This window comes from Trachemys scripta, chromosome 7 (assembly GCF_013100865.1).
Source record: "Trachemys scripta elegans isolate TJP31775 chromosome 7, CAS_Tse_1.0, whole genome shotgun sequence".
Taxonomy (NCBI): Eukaryota; Metazoa; Chordata; order Testudines; family Emydidae; genus Trachemys; species Trachemys scripta.
In genome coordinates, this window is record NC_048304.1 from 75,111,601 (window position 1) to 75,128,608 (window position 17,008).

At 39.2% G+C, this 17,008-nt stretch overlaps 1 protein-coding gene across 3 annotated transcripts in view; it reads left to right on the plus strand.

Annotated features, from left to right (window-relative positions):
- Positions 1 to 17,008, plus strand: part of GRID1 (glutamate ionotropic receptor delta type subunit 1) — an 814,231-nt gene that overhangs the window by 785,024 nt on the left and 12,199 nt on the right. For 2 of the 3 annotated variants that reach the window (XM_034777148.1, XM_034777149.1), the window contains exons 14-16: positions 2,693 to 2,859; positions 4,596 to 4,836; positions 15,843 to 15,878. In XM_034777148.1, the coding sequence (XP_034633039.1) occupies positions 2,693 to 2,859; positions 4,596 to 4,836; positions 15,843 to 15,878 (444 nt within the window). The remainder of the gene's footprint in view (positions 1 to 2,692; positions 2,860 to 4,595; positions 4,837 to 15,842; positions 15,879 to 17,008) is intronic. The other variant, XM_034777150.1, reaches the window with a different exon arrangement.

Sequence of the window (17,008 nt, forward strand, 5' to 3'; positions counted from 1 at the left end):
AATAAGTCAATATTGGTCACAAATAAAACTAGTGGGAGAATCTGGTGACTCTTCTCTTCCATGCTAAGAGAGAAAATTGGTCTCTAAAAATTGTATCCTGCCTTTTGTTGCAGATTCGGGCAACTCTTTTCAAAGGGTTTTCTTTTTGCTTTTGGTGAGCTGCCATTTTGGTGGCTGTGACTGCTAGAACATACCATAGTGCTTACAGTGTATCTGCCCAGGTGTGTAACTGTGTAGAAGTGGAAGAATTAATATGCTTTCACTAATCCTAGGAAAACCATATCAAGTAATATAACACTGGTCTACAATTTTTGAGAAGGCACGTCGCTCACTGCTCCGCAGTTCTGTGGAAAAAAGTCTAGATGAGAGTGCAAAAAATGTATCTTTAGTGACATGTTGCAATCAAGGCTTTTGTATGCCTTGAGGAGGTTTTCCACCAACAACCTGTAGTTGTCTGCCTTGTTGTTTCCGAGAAAATTTATTGCCACTAACTGGAAGGCTTTCCATGCCGTCTTTTCCTTGCCACGCAGTGCATGGTCAAATTCATCATCTCGAAGAAGTTCACGAATCTGAGGACCAACAAAGACACCTTCCTTTATCTTAGCTTCACTTAACCTTGGAAATTTTCCATGGAGGTACTTGAAAGCTGCTTGTGTTTTGTCAATAGCCTTGACAAAATTCTTCATCAGACCCAGCTTGATGTGTAAGGGTGGTAACAAAATCTTCCTTGATTCAACAAGTGGTGGATGCTGAACACTTTTCCTCCCAGGCTCCAATGACTGCCGGAGTGGCCAATCTTTCTAGATGTAGTGGGAATCTCTTGCACGACTATCCCATTCGCAGAGAAAACAGCAGTACTTTGTGTATCCAGTCTGCAGACCAAGCAAGAGAGCAACAACCTTCAAATCACCACAAAGCTGCCACTGATGTTGGTCATAGTTTATGCACCTCAAAAGTTGTTTCATGTTGTCATAAGTTTCCTTCATATGGACTGCATGACCAACTGGAATTGATGGCAAAACATTGCCATTATGCAGTAAAACAGCTTTAAGACTCCTCTTTGATGAATCAATGAACAGTCTCCACTCATCTGGATCGTGAACGATGTTGAGGGCTGCCATCACACCATCGATGTTGTTGCAGGCTACAAGATCACCTTCCATGAAGAAGAATGGGACAAGATCCTTTTGACGGTCACGGAACATGGAAACCCTAACATCACCTGCTAGGAGATTCCACTGCTGTAGTTTGGAGCCCAACAGCTCTGCCTTACTCTTGGGTAGTTCCAAATCCCTGATAAGGTCATTCAGTTCACCTTGTGTTATGAGGTGTGGTTCAGAGAAGGAGGATGGGAGAAAATGTGGGTCCTGTGACTTTGATGGTTCAGGACCAGAAGTTTCATCCTCTTCCTCTTCCTCTTCCTCGTCTGACTCAAGTGAGAATGATTCTGGTGCATCAGAAACCGGCAGTCCTTCTCCGTGGGGTACTGGGCATATAGCTGATGGAATGTTTGGATAATGCACAGTCCACTTTTTCTTCTTTGACATACCTTTCCCAACTGGAGGTACCATGCAGAAGTAATAATTGCTGGTATGATCTGTTGGCTCTCTCCAAATCATTGGCACTGCAAAAGGCATAGATTTCCTTTTCCTGTTTAACCACTGGCAAAGATTTGTTGCACAAGTGTTGCAGCATATGTGTGGGGCCCACCTCTTGTCCTGATCTCCAATTTTGCAGCCAAAATAAAGGTGATAGGCTTTCTTAACCATAGTGGTTATACTGCGCTTTTGTGATGCAAAAGTCACTTCACCACAAACATAGCAGAAGTTATCTGCACTGTTCACACAAGTACGAGGCATCTCTGCTCACTTTGGCTAAACAGAAATGTGTCCCTTTGCAAAATCAAACACTGACAAATAAGAGAGCACAACACTGTATGATTTCTAGAGCTGATATAGGGCAATTTGTTCAGCAGAGTGATGTAAGCTTCGTTATGATTGCATCATCCATGACTTCTAGGAATAACATGATGCAATTCATATCATGTATGATTCAGATTGCATCATTCATTGTTTTGCCTAAAAAGCAAGTACTGTCCAAACCCAGTCATAGATTTATTCCTAGATCCAGTCAAAGATGTATTTTAGTCATTTCTGGTTTAAATTGAGATCCCTTCCCTTTATAACTCACTTATCCTCCGCCATTCCCAAGTCGAGGGTCGTATATACTGACCCAATAGCATATCTTGAAAACTAGAGCCAATCAACAATTTTAAGCATCATTTTCGTTCTCAGTGACCCAGAATTAGTAAAGTTTGACTACATTTATTTCAGAAGCATTTTGGCTGTAGAGCAGTGTAATTGAAAGTGATGTCTTTGATTCATTATTAATAGTTATAATTATTTAAAAGACCAATATGAGGCCTGAAGTTAACCATGTCACACACAAGAAGCCTTGGACCCAGCCTACTGCACCACTCTGGCTTATTGAAACAATGGGAGTGCTCTAAGGTGGGTATGAAGTAAATGAGGAGCTGTTGTTATGAAGTGTCTGAAGATGTTAGAGGTCTAAAATGTTGTTATGAACTAACAAAATGTCAGCACTAGTCAATGAAAGGCTCAGCATGACTTTGAGACCCATTTAAGCCCTAGATCAACTATATAATTTATTTTTATTTGTGGTGCATTTGCAGGCAAAGAAAGGCAACTATGCTTTTTTGTGGGATGTAACAGTGGTGGAATATGCAGCCCTGACAGATGATGAGTGTTCTGTGACGGTCATTGGAAACAGCATCAGTAGTAAAGGATATGGGATAGCACTCCAGCATGGCAGTCCCTACAGGGATCTCTTCTCCCAAAGGTAAGGCAAAACCATGCTTATTTCATAGGATTCCTCTCTGCAACAAAGAAGCTCATGTTCACAGCCTATTAACTTTGGCAATGTGTGTTTGTTAAATGAATCTCTATCTTTTGAAATCAGTTGTTTGAATTCTCTTCCTTTTATAGTAGCATAGGGCAGAGGGGTGGGGAGCAACCTCAACAGAGCAGCTACTTCCTCTCCTGTGCATGTGGTCTGGGGGTAGATAGGAGGGAGCTGGAAATGGGTGGAACATTGGCTGTGCTCCCAACATTCTGGGCAGCCCATGCTGTGCCAGATATATTCCCCAGAGCAGTGGGTAAACTGGGAAGGAGATTGTAACTCTCTGAGTCACAATCTATTTCCCAGGCTGCTTTGGGGGCAGTGAAACTCAGGGCTTGTGTCAAAGCCACAATTTAGTCTTTAGATGGGGAGGAGCATTGATCCATATGAGAAAAGCAATGCTGTCTATTATGTATCATTATATAATGGGCAAATAATAGTTATTGAGTGATTGCATGGGTTCAGGAAGATAGTGACTCTACTGTGTCTATCACAATTCAGTGATCCCAGTCTATCAGTATGTTTTAAAAGTATACATATATACTTTCTTCTTATGCTAAAAAAAACGTGTGCATGGTGGTGTAGATACATGCGGCCTTAGTAGAAAGTGGCTGAGCACACAGCTACATGCAGAAAGCCAAGACAAACTTTCTGTCTATGTGGATTATTCTTAAAGAAACCTTTTATAGTCAGTTGGCCTGAATTCTCGTGATAACCAGAGACAAAGCTTCCTCGAAAGGAAAACTTGTTATTAAATAGCAAAGGCAGTTGTCAAACCAGACCCCAAATGAATCATTCATGGAGAAAAGGGACACTTCACAAATGGGAAACAATGATTAATTAGTAATTGTTAACATACTAGTTCAAGCGTAAAGTAACAGCATTGTAGTAAAATATTTTTGAATGAACTGCATTTGCTATAGCTCAAAGCAGAAATAAGCAACTCTATTGCTGCTTAAACCATTTTGTATTAAGTACTGTGCAAATGGCTACATGCTTGTTTCAAATATAATTTGAAATTAGTATGATGGACTATATATGGGTGGGAAGGTTGAGTCTTTCATGAGCTGTTTCTTCTTGAATAACCATTATCATCTACTGGAAATCTGAGCAAAGTCAAAATTTTAGGTAAAGCACTAGCTAAAGCTTTGCTTATTAAGAGCAGTTTTTGAAAGTCACACTTATTTCTAAAGCTGATCTGTGAAATCTTGTGGCTGCTCTGGACTGGAATATACTGAATAAAGTTTGGTATAAAAGAGTAGCTAATTTCACCCTTTCCCAGGTAGATGCTTTTTGGATGAAATTACATTTGACTAGGAGATATTCATCAAACTTATTACTTACTGAAAGTTATCTTGTGAAAGTGGCCCTCTCACAACCACGTCAATGCTTGAGGAAAATGTATATGAATATTTGATATGCAGGAAATATACCTCACTGATTTATTATAGACAGAGAGCGAGGAAGTCCTGCAACTGTAGCATTACACCAGTCCTGTTGGAGATGTTCTGCCCTAAATACAGAATTCCACTGACTAACACTGAATTCCTGTAGAAAGATCATTCCTGCAGCCCAATTGTAATATAAGGATTCCAGGGCTGCAGAGTTGTTGATAAATGCATACACAATATACAGAAATCAACTGAAATAATGGCTGTGTTTTAAAATTTCTGCAGGATCTTAGAATTACAAGACACTGGAGACTTGGATGTACTCAAACAGAAATGGTGGCCACGGATGGGACGTTGTGACCTGAACAGCCACACCAATGCACAGACAGATGGCAAGGCACTGAAGCTTCACAGTTTTGCAGGCGTCTTCTGCATTTTGGCAGTAGGCCTTCTTCTTGCGTGTTTGGTGGCAGCGCTGGAGTTGTGGTGGAACAGCAACCGTTGTCATCAAGAAACTCCAAAAGAGGTCCATAACTTTTATTCTTATCACCATTAAGAATAGAAAACACAAAATACAGAGAGCAAATGGAAGCTGTGGGATTTTAGGTGCTCTCGTACAAATACACTCACTTTATTTTGATTGGAGATACTAAATTATTTCATGAAGTTTATGATTTTTTTTAAATGTGACTTTCATGGAAGGTGCCAAATTGACAGCCCTGGAGACTAAAGTCCTCTATTTATTTATAGAGCAGTTACAGCATGGGCAGCAGCAGTGCAAACTTCCCTACGTTGTCCCACCAATGTGCCTCAACCCTGACCTGGAGAGACCAGCTTTAGGGGTAAGAGAGTAGCTGAGACACCATGCCCTTGGCCTCTCTGCTAAGACTGACAGCAAGGATACTAATTGGCACCAACTAATGTTTTTGTGATTTGGACCCTTGTCTAGTGGGCTGTGACCACCAGCTCATTCTACATAACTGCCATCAGATGGCAACAATTTTTGGTTACAACCAATCTAGATCAAAATTTGAACAGATGACATAGTGATTTAAAAGTTAATTATCCCATTATTAATACAGTACACCAGCCAGCCACCAACACTGTTTAAAAACTTTCTTTTTGGAACCTTTAAAAAAAAATTAATGACTTTTCTGAGCCAATGCCTTTCATATAAAATATTTTACCTAGAAAAATCCATTTGGAATGACTTGTTTGCAAACATTTTCTTGCAACAGTACAAAGTAATTAATAGTAACATTATGGTAGACAAAGCAGTCCATATGCAGAGCTATCTTGCATGAAGCCGGTATCTATTTGCATCAATTAAAAAGTTTAACAAGCTAACCTCTGGGAATTTTTTAAACATTGAGAGACTTGCAGATTCTTACATTTTGAACAGATATTTGTTACAAGCAACTAATAGGAGCAAGCAGCATCACTGCTAGAAAAGAATACAAAGCCCATCAATTCCAATCTTAATTTCTAGGAGTATTACAATAATTGACATGCCTACCACATATAAACAATTGTGGCATATGGAATCTGAAAATAAATGTTGCAGTCTGTAATGTTATCAAATATTTGTCAATAAGCTTCCATTCTCTGTGTTCCCTCTTCACCCATTTTAATTCATCCACAAAGTGTTCAGTCATAAACATCCATATCATGCTTGTGGGACAAACCTGTGAAGTCACTTGCACACAACTCCACGATGTATATTGCTGAAAGGGAGCCTTTTGATAATGGAAATTTTGTATCCATTTTGCTTAGCACAGTATAGCATTTGGAGAGCATGCACAGTGAGGACAAATAGCTTTGCCTATAAAGACAGATGCATTTATATTTTTGATGCATAGCTTTAGCCTTTCCCTTAGTACACTGTAGACCTCATCCCCACTAGAACTATGGAAGCCTACTCCACAATAACATTGCTAATTAAGGCGCATACCCTGTAAGGAGCATCATGTAGGGGGACCTCCTCACCTTTGCGGAATATCTTGCAGGATCATGGACAAAGGTGGTAACTATTCAAAGTCCACTAATATTAGCCATATTTGGGTGTGACATACTCTGGGTGTATTCGCCTCTCAATGTTCAGGGAGTCCAATGCATAAAGCTTTGTAGACTTAAATGAGCATATTCCCAAAAATCAGAAATAAAAACAGAAAAGGTAAAGTAAGTGTTAGATAAGGTCAGTCACTGATTTAATTCAAGATACCCCAAGCTCTATTTTATTTCTATTTCCCATTCCTGTCTCTCTGATCTTTAATGTTCTGCTTCCTTTGCTCCTGCTTCCCTTTATTTTCCTTTTCTTTTTCTGTGTCTTTAACTGGAATTCTTACAGCTTTCATCATTCCCCTATCTGACTTTTCTTAATCAGAAATATAGTGTTTTAGGCTTTTACTGTTCTAAATTATGGCTGCCCGTAACTTTCTCTCTTGGAATGCTCAGGGTCTTAACATCCCACATACAAATCTCTAAAATACTTCAGCAGACTCAGAGAACAGATGGATGTATGATACAGCTTTACTCCAGGAAGATCACTCATCTGTGGGAATAAGCAGATGTGTGGGAGTAAGTGGTTTCAAGTCTGAGCCAAAAGCACTTCCAGGGAAGGGGTAAACAAGACAAATTAAACTAAGACAAGACACAGGAGAACAGATCAAGAAAGTGAGAGTGTGTGTGGAGAGACTGGGAAAGAGAACAAGAAGGGTGGAGTCCTGCAAGAAGTTGGTTTTAATTTTAGTAGAGAGAGGGTGCTGCATGGACAAAATGTGGGAGACTTTTCCAGATGTAGGTTGCAGAATGGATGAAGGGACAAAGTTGAGAATGGGAGAAGGAGATGAAGGAATCAGTAATGAAAGGTCTTGCAGAAGTATAAGGAGCAGGAATGAGGTAGAAGAAATGAAAATTGTGATTACGTAAGGCCCTGAAGAAGAGGACAAGGAGCTTGAGTTTAATGAAGTAAAATGCAGGAAGCAAGTAAAGTGGTTCAAGGAGATGGCATAAAAACATCAGATCAACCCAACAGGAAGGTGACTTTAGCAAGCACTCAGATACCATACTTCTCATTATTGTATAAATTCCCAGATAGATTAGGTAGAAGGAGCCTTTTGGATGCACTAGAAGATGAAGTGAGAAATGGGATTGATGAAGAGGCGTAGATTCCTGTAGTCAAGGTGAAAAATGTCCCCCAAGGATGCAAATGCAAGTAGTTGGGATAGTGAAAATAGAATATTCTGATAATGTTAAATAGATATTTCAGAGTTATGAAGGGACAGAATATGGGGAAGGAGGAGAAAGATGTCAAATATGACACCAGGGTTGCAGATGTGGGAAACAGGAAGGATAATGGAGTTGTTAGTGGAGTTGATTTCAGAAAGACTAAGTTTGAGGCTATCAATGCAGGTATCTACATATTATCATCAGCTGCCAATCACTATAAAGTATAAATACTGCGCATGGATTACAGAAAAAAGTGAAATCTGTCCCACTGGGGCAGTCAATATACTATCCAACTCTGTAGTTTAATTAACAGCTTCTAACTTTGAGCACACTGTTGGATTTTTCTTCTCTTCTGCTTTTTGGAAGGCTTTGGCAAAGATGTGACTTGCAATGTGAGCTGAAAATGGTGAGAGTTGGATTTTTCTTGATCACCTTTGGAAGAGTGTTCCAGAGTCTTGCATGAGCATAAGTATCTAAAAATGGTCATACTGGGTCAGAGCAATGGTCCAACTAGCCCAGTATCCTGTCTTCTGACAGTGCCCAATGCCAGAGGCTTCAAAGGGAATGAACAGGACAATTATTAAGTGATCCATCCCCTGTCATCCAGTCCCAGCATCTGGCATCTGGCAGTCGGAGGCCCCCTGCGCATGGCCACTGATGGACTTATCCTCCATAAACATATCTAATTATTTTTTGAATTCTGTATTAGTTTTAGCCTTTACAACATACCCTGGCGACGAATTCCACAGGTTGACTATGCTATGTGTGAAGAAGTACTTCCTTTTAAATCAGTAAAATAAAGAGTGAAAAATCCAAACTAATGACCATTTTGGACTTTCAGTTAGACTATTCTCTATCCCTTTTGAAAAACAGAGCAGCTGAAGGGAGTAAGTCTCTGGTTCCCTGAAGATTATACTTGGCCCTGCTGGTCACAGGATACTGAGCAATGAGTTTCCCTGGCTTGTCAAACAAAAGAGGCAATCCTTCGGATAGTATGACCGTATCTCATTAATGGGTTTTGTAAATCAGTTCGAGACACTTGAAGTGAATCCAGGATTAAATCAGTTCATGCTGAAGAGCACTGGCATAACATGAATGGTATGATCCACTCAGTAGGCTGAACTCTACACCAACTCCTTCTTCTTTGTGAACTTCTTATCTTGGCCCAGAAAGAGGGAATTATTCTAAAGGTGATAAGTGCAGAAACCACCTTGGCAAATTCACCTGAGGAATGGATGGAGTCTTCTTGCTACCTGGAGAGGGGAGATACCACTTTTAGTAACTTGTTGCAGTTGGTGCTTCCAGAGTCAGTGCTGAGTCCAGCATGACCCAAAGGCTGTGTATTATCTTGACTTCACCTGAGGATGAAGTACTGATATTTGCCAGTTCCTTAAAGCATTTTCCTCTTCCACTTAGAATCACATTGGTGTTTTCTGGGTTCAGGTGAGCCTGTTGTTTTTCATGTACATTGGAGCAATCTAATACTCAGATAGTTAAATGACATAAATTATTATAGAGAGAAGGTGGGTGAAATAATATCTTTTAGTGGACCAACTTCTGCTGGTGAGAGGAACAAGCTTTTGAGCTTTCACAGAGCTCTTCTTCAGGTCATCTTGTCTCTCTAATATCTGGGAACCAACACAGCTACAACACAGCATAAGTAAATAATTAATGTACTGGTAACCACAGACTGTTTTTTGGAAAGGAAGATTTGCCTATGATGATATTAGAAAAAAATATATATCTGCACCATAATGCCAGAATCTTCCACTAGGATGCACATTTATAGTCTATTAATGCTCAAAAGAAAAAGACAATCAGAAACATTTAAAAGGCCTTGATTACTTCTAACTTTGGGGAAATTATATTTGATTTTTCTTCAGTGAGTAGATTTTCTAAAATTTATAGACAATCTCTTCTAACTTTGACTAGATTTTCTGCAATGTATTGTTCCAATTATTTTTAGTGGCCAGTCCTCTTACCCTGGTCATGAATACTAGAGTACCTCCACAAATCTCTGGATGCATCACAACTGGGCCCATCAAACAGATGTGTGAATTTTGCACCAGTGATATTAGGCTGTTTCTTACTGATCCACAATAGTTTATACGTAATATTTTGGACACTAATATTGCCTTTAGAAGCCTTTTAGTCAGTAAAATGAGTGAAAAATCCAAACTAATGACCATTTTGGACTTTTAGTTAGATTATTCTCTGTCCCTTTTGAATAACTAAGCAAGTAATGTATTGGTCCCTGACCTCTAAAGTGCATCTGTCAGTGTGAGCTACATTACAAATTAATCACTTAAATATATTGAAAACAGATAGTCTTTCTCATACGAAAAGAAATTCAGAAAATGAATAGTGTCACTGTAATGGGGTCCCCAGGGTGCAACCTGGGCTGTGAGACGGCTGAGCCCTCCAAACCCACCAACCTGGGCTGGCCTGTGCAACCTGGCCTGGCACAGCTCTCACTGTGATGCTAATGTCAAATTGTAAACCCTTACATAGACATACACAGGCATGGACACCCCCAACTGTGTTACATGAATGATTTCCCAGCTACTCATGAATCATCAATAGGGAGGCTGCAGCCAATTCCCCCCAGCTCCCCATCCTCGCACCCCAGAACTATACTATCTTGCACTGGTCAGAAGCCTGACCAGTGTAACTTAGTTATTTAGTTCCCCACTTCTTCATAGAAAAGTAGACATGCACCAGCCCTTGTAATCTGAGCTGAGATTTCCTAAGCAGTTTACACAAACTCACTGATAAGGATACAACTTTAAAATATGTTTATTAAATACAGAAAGCTAATTTTTAAGTGATTATAAGGGGTAGGTATAAAGGTCAAAGATAGTTAACTTAAGAAACTAAAAAGAAAACATGCTTTCTAAATCTTAAACTTTCAGTCTAAACAAGAGTTGAATCAAATAGCTTTTTTCACCCTGACAGATGGCACAAGCAGGTTTCAGTTCCCAATGCACAGACTAGACTCCCTTTACAGCCTGGAACCAAACTTTCCTAGTTCAAAGCTTCTGTCTTCTAGATGTGTTTCCAGATGTTGAGATGGCGGGGTGCGGGGGGGAAAGGTAGGCCAAGTGATGGTGTCACTTCCCTTCTTTTATACTGTCTTCCAGCTTGCTGGAAAGATCCTTGCTGTGACTAGGGGATCAGGCAGTCCCCATTGGTCAAGCAGTCTCCATTGCATACGCAATCTCTCTGAGAAGTCTCTGGGATAGTGGATTATTTTCTTGATGGGTGTTGATGGGACATTGACACTGTCTGGCTGTTGATGGCTATTCCTTTGTTGTAACTGAAAGGCTGGTTGTGGGTGTTCCCAACCTCACAACATATTTCAGTAACACATATAGCAGTACTTCATAACTTCACGTACAATGATGGTACATACAATCAAACAGGATATTTATGTTCAACAGATCAAGACTTTAAATGATACATCACAAGGTATACTTTGTACAACACATATCATAATATCAACACAGTGGTGAACATGGTGGTTCCAGGGTGCTAATTTGAGGTACAGAGGGTCACAGCATCCTAAGTACTGTAACTTTTTAGTACAATTCCTACTCATGTGTTTTACAAGCTCAACAAACTCTAATATAATTTGGGTCAGTCAATTTGTAAGGGCTTTCCTGCAACACCAAGTCTTGGCTATTTTTTCAATTTATTTGACAGTCTGAAAGATGGTTTCCAAATGCTCATTATCATTATGACCCAACATGACTGCTAATAGACTTAGCAGGCTCCATCGATACTTTATCAGCTATGTCTTTTTGCACTCAGCTATCCGCCCGGAAGAACTATTCTCTTGTGCTATCCTCAAAGTCACCAAGCCATTGTAGCCCTCCACCCCGCTTTTTTCCATAACAAATGTTACACTCTAGAATAACTAAAACTTTGAAACTGAGAAGAATAAAAAAAGTCAACCATGGCAATCCTGTAAAATTATCTGTGTGCGCGAACTAATCACAGAAAACAAATTATGTGACATCTTTTCACATTAAGGAGACTTAGCAACTTTAGACTAGTCATTGACTTCATTCAACTATTTACAGAATGATTCCTTTGCCAAGAACTGAAATGTATCGCATCCCTTATAGAAGATGAGATTGACACATTGGCTGTTAAACCACATCTTGTCACTATTACAACTTGCTCATCAAATTCCTCTTTCGATCTTTCCTTATCTATAATGAAGAGGACTATAAAACATAAATGTATTTTATCTGAAGAGACTAGAACATGGCTGGCACAAATCACAGTTATAATGCTGGTGTACATGGAATCTTAATTTCCTGCTAGCTAGGAAATTACGTCATTTTCATCCTACTCAGTTTCAGTTAGATATTGCAGCATCTCTCTCCTTTAAGGACCCTAAGGATATTTCATGACATATATTTGCAATTCTTTAACTATCACAGTATTAATTAAAGCTGCTTGGCTTATAATTTCTCATCGTTTTAATCAGCCCGTGTAAAATCATTCTACCGAGCAGGCTTTTTCTTTCTCCTGTCATCAGTATTCTCCTTCTTCTCTATTCTTCAAATTAAGGAGGCTGACATCAAATGCTCTGTCCACAGCAGGAACAAAATTGTACTAACTGACTCATATATTTGTAACAGCATCATGTTGTCATTGCTGCTTTCACTCTGTTTTCAACAAAATAACTTCAATAGATACAATTGCAACCCCACAAGTCATCACTCTGCAAAATTTTCTAACTGTGCAGGATTGAGGAAGGTGATGAAATTGCCCTGAAATATTGTAATTTGTTCTGTGGAGAGGGGATAACAAAAAACAACAACCTATCTTTCTGGACTGGGATACACAGCCTTATATCTTCTGCCTTAAGTTTCCCTACGGTGCATCATATATCTGTGCTGGATGATGATACACATATTTTCACCTACCTCAAAAAATCTGCACTTACAGCTTTAGCTCTTTAGTCTTTCTCTTTGGAATTGGAACTGAAACCCACTGTATCTCAGAAATAGAAATATGAGATTATTAATATGATCATAATGAGTCAAAGATGATTACTGCTGAGAATTCTAATCAGGATCAGGTTTACCTCGCCTCAGATCTCCAACAAGATATTATTTCATAGTCTCTGGCACATTTTCCATATGGTGTCAGTCAACTTTTTGGTTATTAAAGGTTCTTATACTTACACCAATTTTTCTCTTCCTTTATTCTTTCCTTTTCTTACCTTTCTTTTCCTGTCCACTTGTCATCTTTCTGCTGCTATCTTTTTTTCCTGACTCTTCGATTCCCCCTTGGGACAGTTACTTCTGATGGTGAAAGAAAATACAAGATCATTGAACTGACATTTTATTTTCCCTTCATTGTATGTTCTTTATATTTTATGTTGTTTTTTAAATTATTTTTATGTATTTTGACATGTCTGAAATCTTTGTACATTTTTTGCTCAGTTACATATAAATGATCATTTGTTTGTACAACTGTATTGTACTCTACTTTTTCTAAGAATAAATAAAGTTTTTTGAGGGGAAAATTTAAATAATACAAACATTGGCAAAATAGTGCATTGTAATGCCACCCAGAAAACTCAGGTTCAAGACTAACTATAAACATAAGAACTGGCAAACATCACTTAACTAGCAGCTTTAAACCAGCAATGAGGTTTCAGAAGCAACCATCAGTCACTCTAGGCTGTAAGATTTCATGCAGTTATATGACAAAACAAAGTTTGAGGGAAGAGGTACAGGAAAAAAAAGAAGAGAGAAAATATCTGTACTCTCCCTTGTACAGATACTGATAAAAATTGAGAAATTATGAGTTAAACCACCTTAATTCACTCCTTGCTGGTTATTTGAACAACTGCAATATAAATAGTCTGAAAACTCACCTCTTTTCTGAGCAGAACCAGATATTCTGCAATACATAGTCATAACAAATGGGCTGATCAAAAGCCCATTGAAGTCAATGGGAATCTCAGCACTGACCACAATGGTCTTTGGATTAGGCCCTAAGTGAATTGAGGATGACATGTCATTCTTTAGCTTGCTGACACTGGGACCAGAACTGCGCCAGCTACTATGATATTTAAATATGTTTGTTGCTAGCTCAGTACCACAAAGGTTTTCCTGTCCTTTGGGGGCAGCAGTTTCTTGTCTGAGAACCACATTAGGAAATCCTGCTATAAGAGTCCTAGAGGGGTAGTCTAGACTAGAACATGATTTAGCAGCATGTTTCTTAGGAAAAAAAATAGCCCTGAACAAAAGTGAGCATAAAACAAGTCCCCTTGGAGTGCGAGCCACGCTGTTAGAAACAACACCATTTAAAGTCCCAGTTCAGCAAGCAACTTGAGTATGTGCTTAACTTAATTTACTGTAATTAAGTCAGTGGGGTTAATCATGTGATTAAAGTTTGGCATGTGCTTAAGTATCTTGCTGAACTTGGGGTTGTAGCTAGTTAGGTTCCTGACACTGTGCATTCAAAGCCTTTTTTTTTTTTTGTATGTTTTATCTCAGCTCACAGTGGTATTTCTAAGTTGATTGTTTTGACAGTGAATGTTCAGTAATCATTAAAACATATATTTGAATCAGAATTTAAAAAATGAAATGTAACAGTTTCCCAACATTTGTTTTTCAACCTATTGTGGTTTGTAAAGCCTGAGGCCTTGATCCAACAAATCATTTAAGACCATATTTAATTTTAATTGCCAGAGTAGAGTCTTGATTCTGCTTCCATTCAAATCAATGGAAAGACTTCCATTAGCTTCAATGATGGAAGATCAAGCCTTTGGTTCTTTGAAGTCAGCCTGGATTAATCATGTCCTGAAAGTTATGCATGTGCTGAAGTGTATTGCTGGATCGGGGCATAATTACTTTGAGGCAAAAAAAATGTTATAGCGTGCAACGGTAACACATTTTTAGCTTAAATAGCTTGGGTATTTTAAAAGCTATTGACAGCAGATTACTAAGAGCCACTTACAAAGTAATCAGGCCTGAAAGGTTGTTTTTGAAAACGTATTTAGAGCTATAGCTCACTCCCACCAAAAAACAAAATTATTTCCTAGTTCTATTATTATAGTGACCATTACATTTCACAAGCATCACCACTAGTAAGAATAATTATATTATGCATGTGTATAATTATATTTAGAATTATATAAAACTATAATATTATATAGATTTTAACTTACTTTCCAGTATCTGAGATAAGTTATTTTCCCATATTCTAAACATCGAGAAATACTGAGGAATCTCAAATATTAACATGTCATAATTGTTGGTAAATGTTGACAAATAGGGCCTGATTTTCACAAGTTCAGCACCTGCAATTGCGGCCAGGTTTCCGAAAGAGCTCAGCCCCCATTTAGGCACTAAAATAAGGGCCAGATTTGGAGAAGTGCTCAGCACCCAGCAGCTTCAATTGCAACTTTCAGTGTGTTAAGCTTTTCTGAAAATCTGCTATTTCTGTTGGTGCCTAAATGGGAGCAGAGCTGTTTTCAGATGGTGCGTGCTGATCACTTTGGAAAATCTAGCTTTTATTGGAGACCACAATGGACATTAGGCTAGATTGCCCAGTTCGAGATTGATTTGCACTGCATAAGATCAAAGTGACTTACAAGCACCCTGAGATGGCGCTAATGGAGTATTCCCCCTGTGCAGGGAAACTCTCCATGGGCATAAAGCTGGTGGAAGAGACTCCTCTGTGACTTCTGCCAGCTGCCTCCAACACTCCTGGCATAATGGGCAAAAGGGGGTGTTTCAGCGGTGGGGCCTGGACAGAATGGGGAGAGTAAGGGGTATGACCGAGCACGGCTCTGCTATGCCAGCTCCTTCACTGGTGCAAGTCAGGATGTGCAGGTACAGCCCTAACAGAATGCAGAATCAGGCGCTTTGTATGTCAACATCCAATGGTTTAGGACATGACCCAAGGTCCCCTGAAGACCATGGAAAGACTCCAATTGATTTCAATGTGTTCTGGATCAGGCCCTTAGTGAATTTAAACTTTTTCAATATCAGAATGATGGGGTTACAGAGAGCCTATCAACCTATCTAATCACACTGCAGTTTCAGATGGTCTATATATTGCCTCATGAAAAATAGGCTTTATTGTAGCATGTGACCCTGGCTGCAATGGGACTATCTTTGCAAGAATATGATATACTGTTGCTAAAACAAACACCAGTGTTAGACATATGGCAGAAAATGTTTGTTAAAAAGAGTAAAATATTAAGTACACTATTAGCCTCACTATTTTGATCCATTTTTTCTCCCTGTTCTTCTTTCCCTTTCCTATCTGGAGATGGCCAATGAGGTGAGGCTGGGCCTCAGAACTATGGTGAGATTTTATTAAAAAACCACATACCAATATTTGATTTATTGTTGAAAGTGCCTGCACAGTTTAGCCCTTGCTAACTTTCTCATCTTCACCTCCTGAAAGCCCCCTTGATCCTAACCTTCCTATTGCTGCAAATGCCTATAGCTGTTGTATACATAATGTTCACATAGTAGCTATTTTCTCAACATCCAACTCCCTCTCTCCCAAATAGTCCATTTCCAAAGACATTGGCATGCTCATAAAACACTACCCATTTGATGCTGCATTTTCCTGTTGCTTGTGCTGGAAAATGCTTCTATGCACCTTCCTTTTGTGCTGTTTATTTTAACCTCTTGAAGCCTGTGAACATGTGTCATGTGCCCAATCATTCTTTTTTATTAGGTTTGATAAGGACTCAGAAGCCTGGATGCCTCAGCATGAGGCTTAATGGGCCTCTACAGCAGTAACAAATGAGTGCTATGAGGCTTTCTTCCTTCCATCTTCTTGGGTTTGACTCTACCGTTAGCAATAAAGACCATCAAATATGCTACAGTTACTGCAGTTAGATAATGAGGTGTGGTGTTGAACCTCTGCAAATGGCAATAGAGCATTAGCGTGTTCACCAGCAATCACCTAGTTTGTGATGTACTTCCCACATGAACTGTATGTTCTGCATGTTTATTAACACAGCACCATACAATATGGATGTATGTTGATATAGTAACAAATATAAATAATGGAGCTGGATCGTCAGGGTTTCCACTGGCAGAACTTCATTGGCTTATTGGTGTTACATTGATTTATACCAGTTGAAGATCTGGTTTGGTACTTACAGTCTATGGGACTGATCCTACAAACACTGTGTGAATAATCTTCAGGCCCAGACCCTCATGACATAGGGCTAGATGGCAGCAGACAAGGTGGAAAGGGGAAGGGAGGGATATGGATTGCACAAAGTAAGGTCATGAAATTACTTACTTTTGTAGTGTAGACATTTTGTCAATTCCACCTTATTGGTCATTTGTTTTGGGGTTTTTTTTTACACTTTAATAGAAATGATTTGTATTAATTTGGTGCAGGAGTGTGAGTCAACACTGGAAATGTAGTTGAAAGAAGACTATTGCACTGACTACCTCCTGTCAGCATCCTTT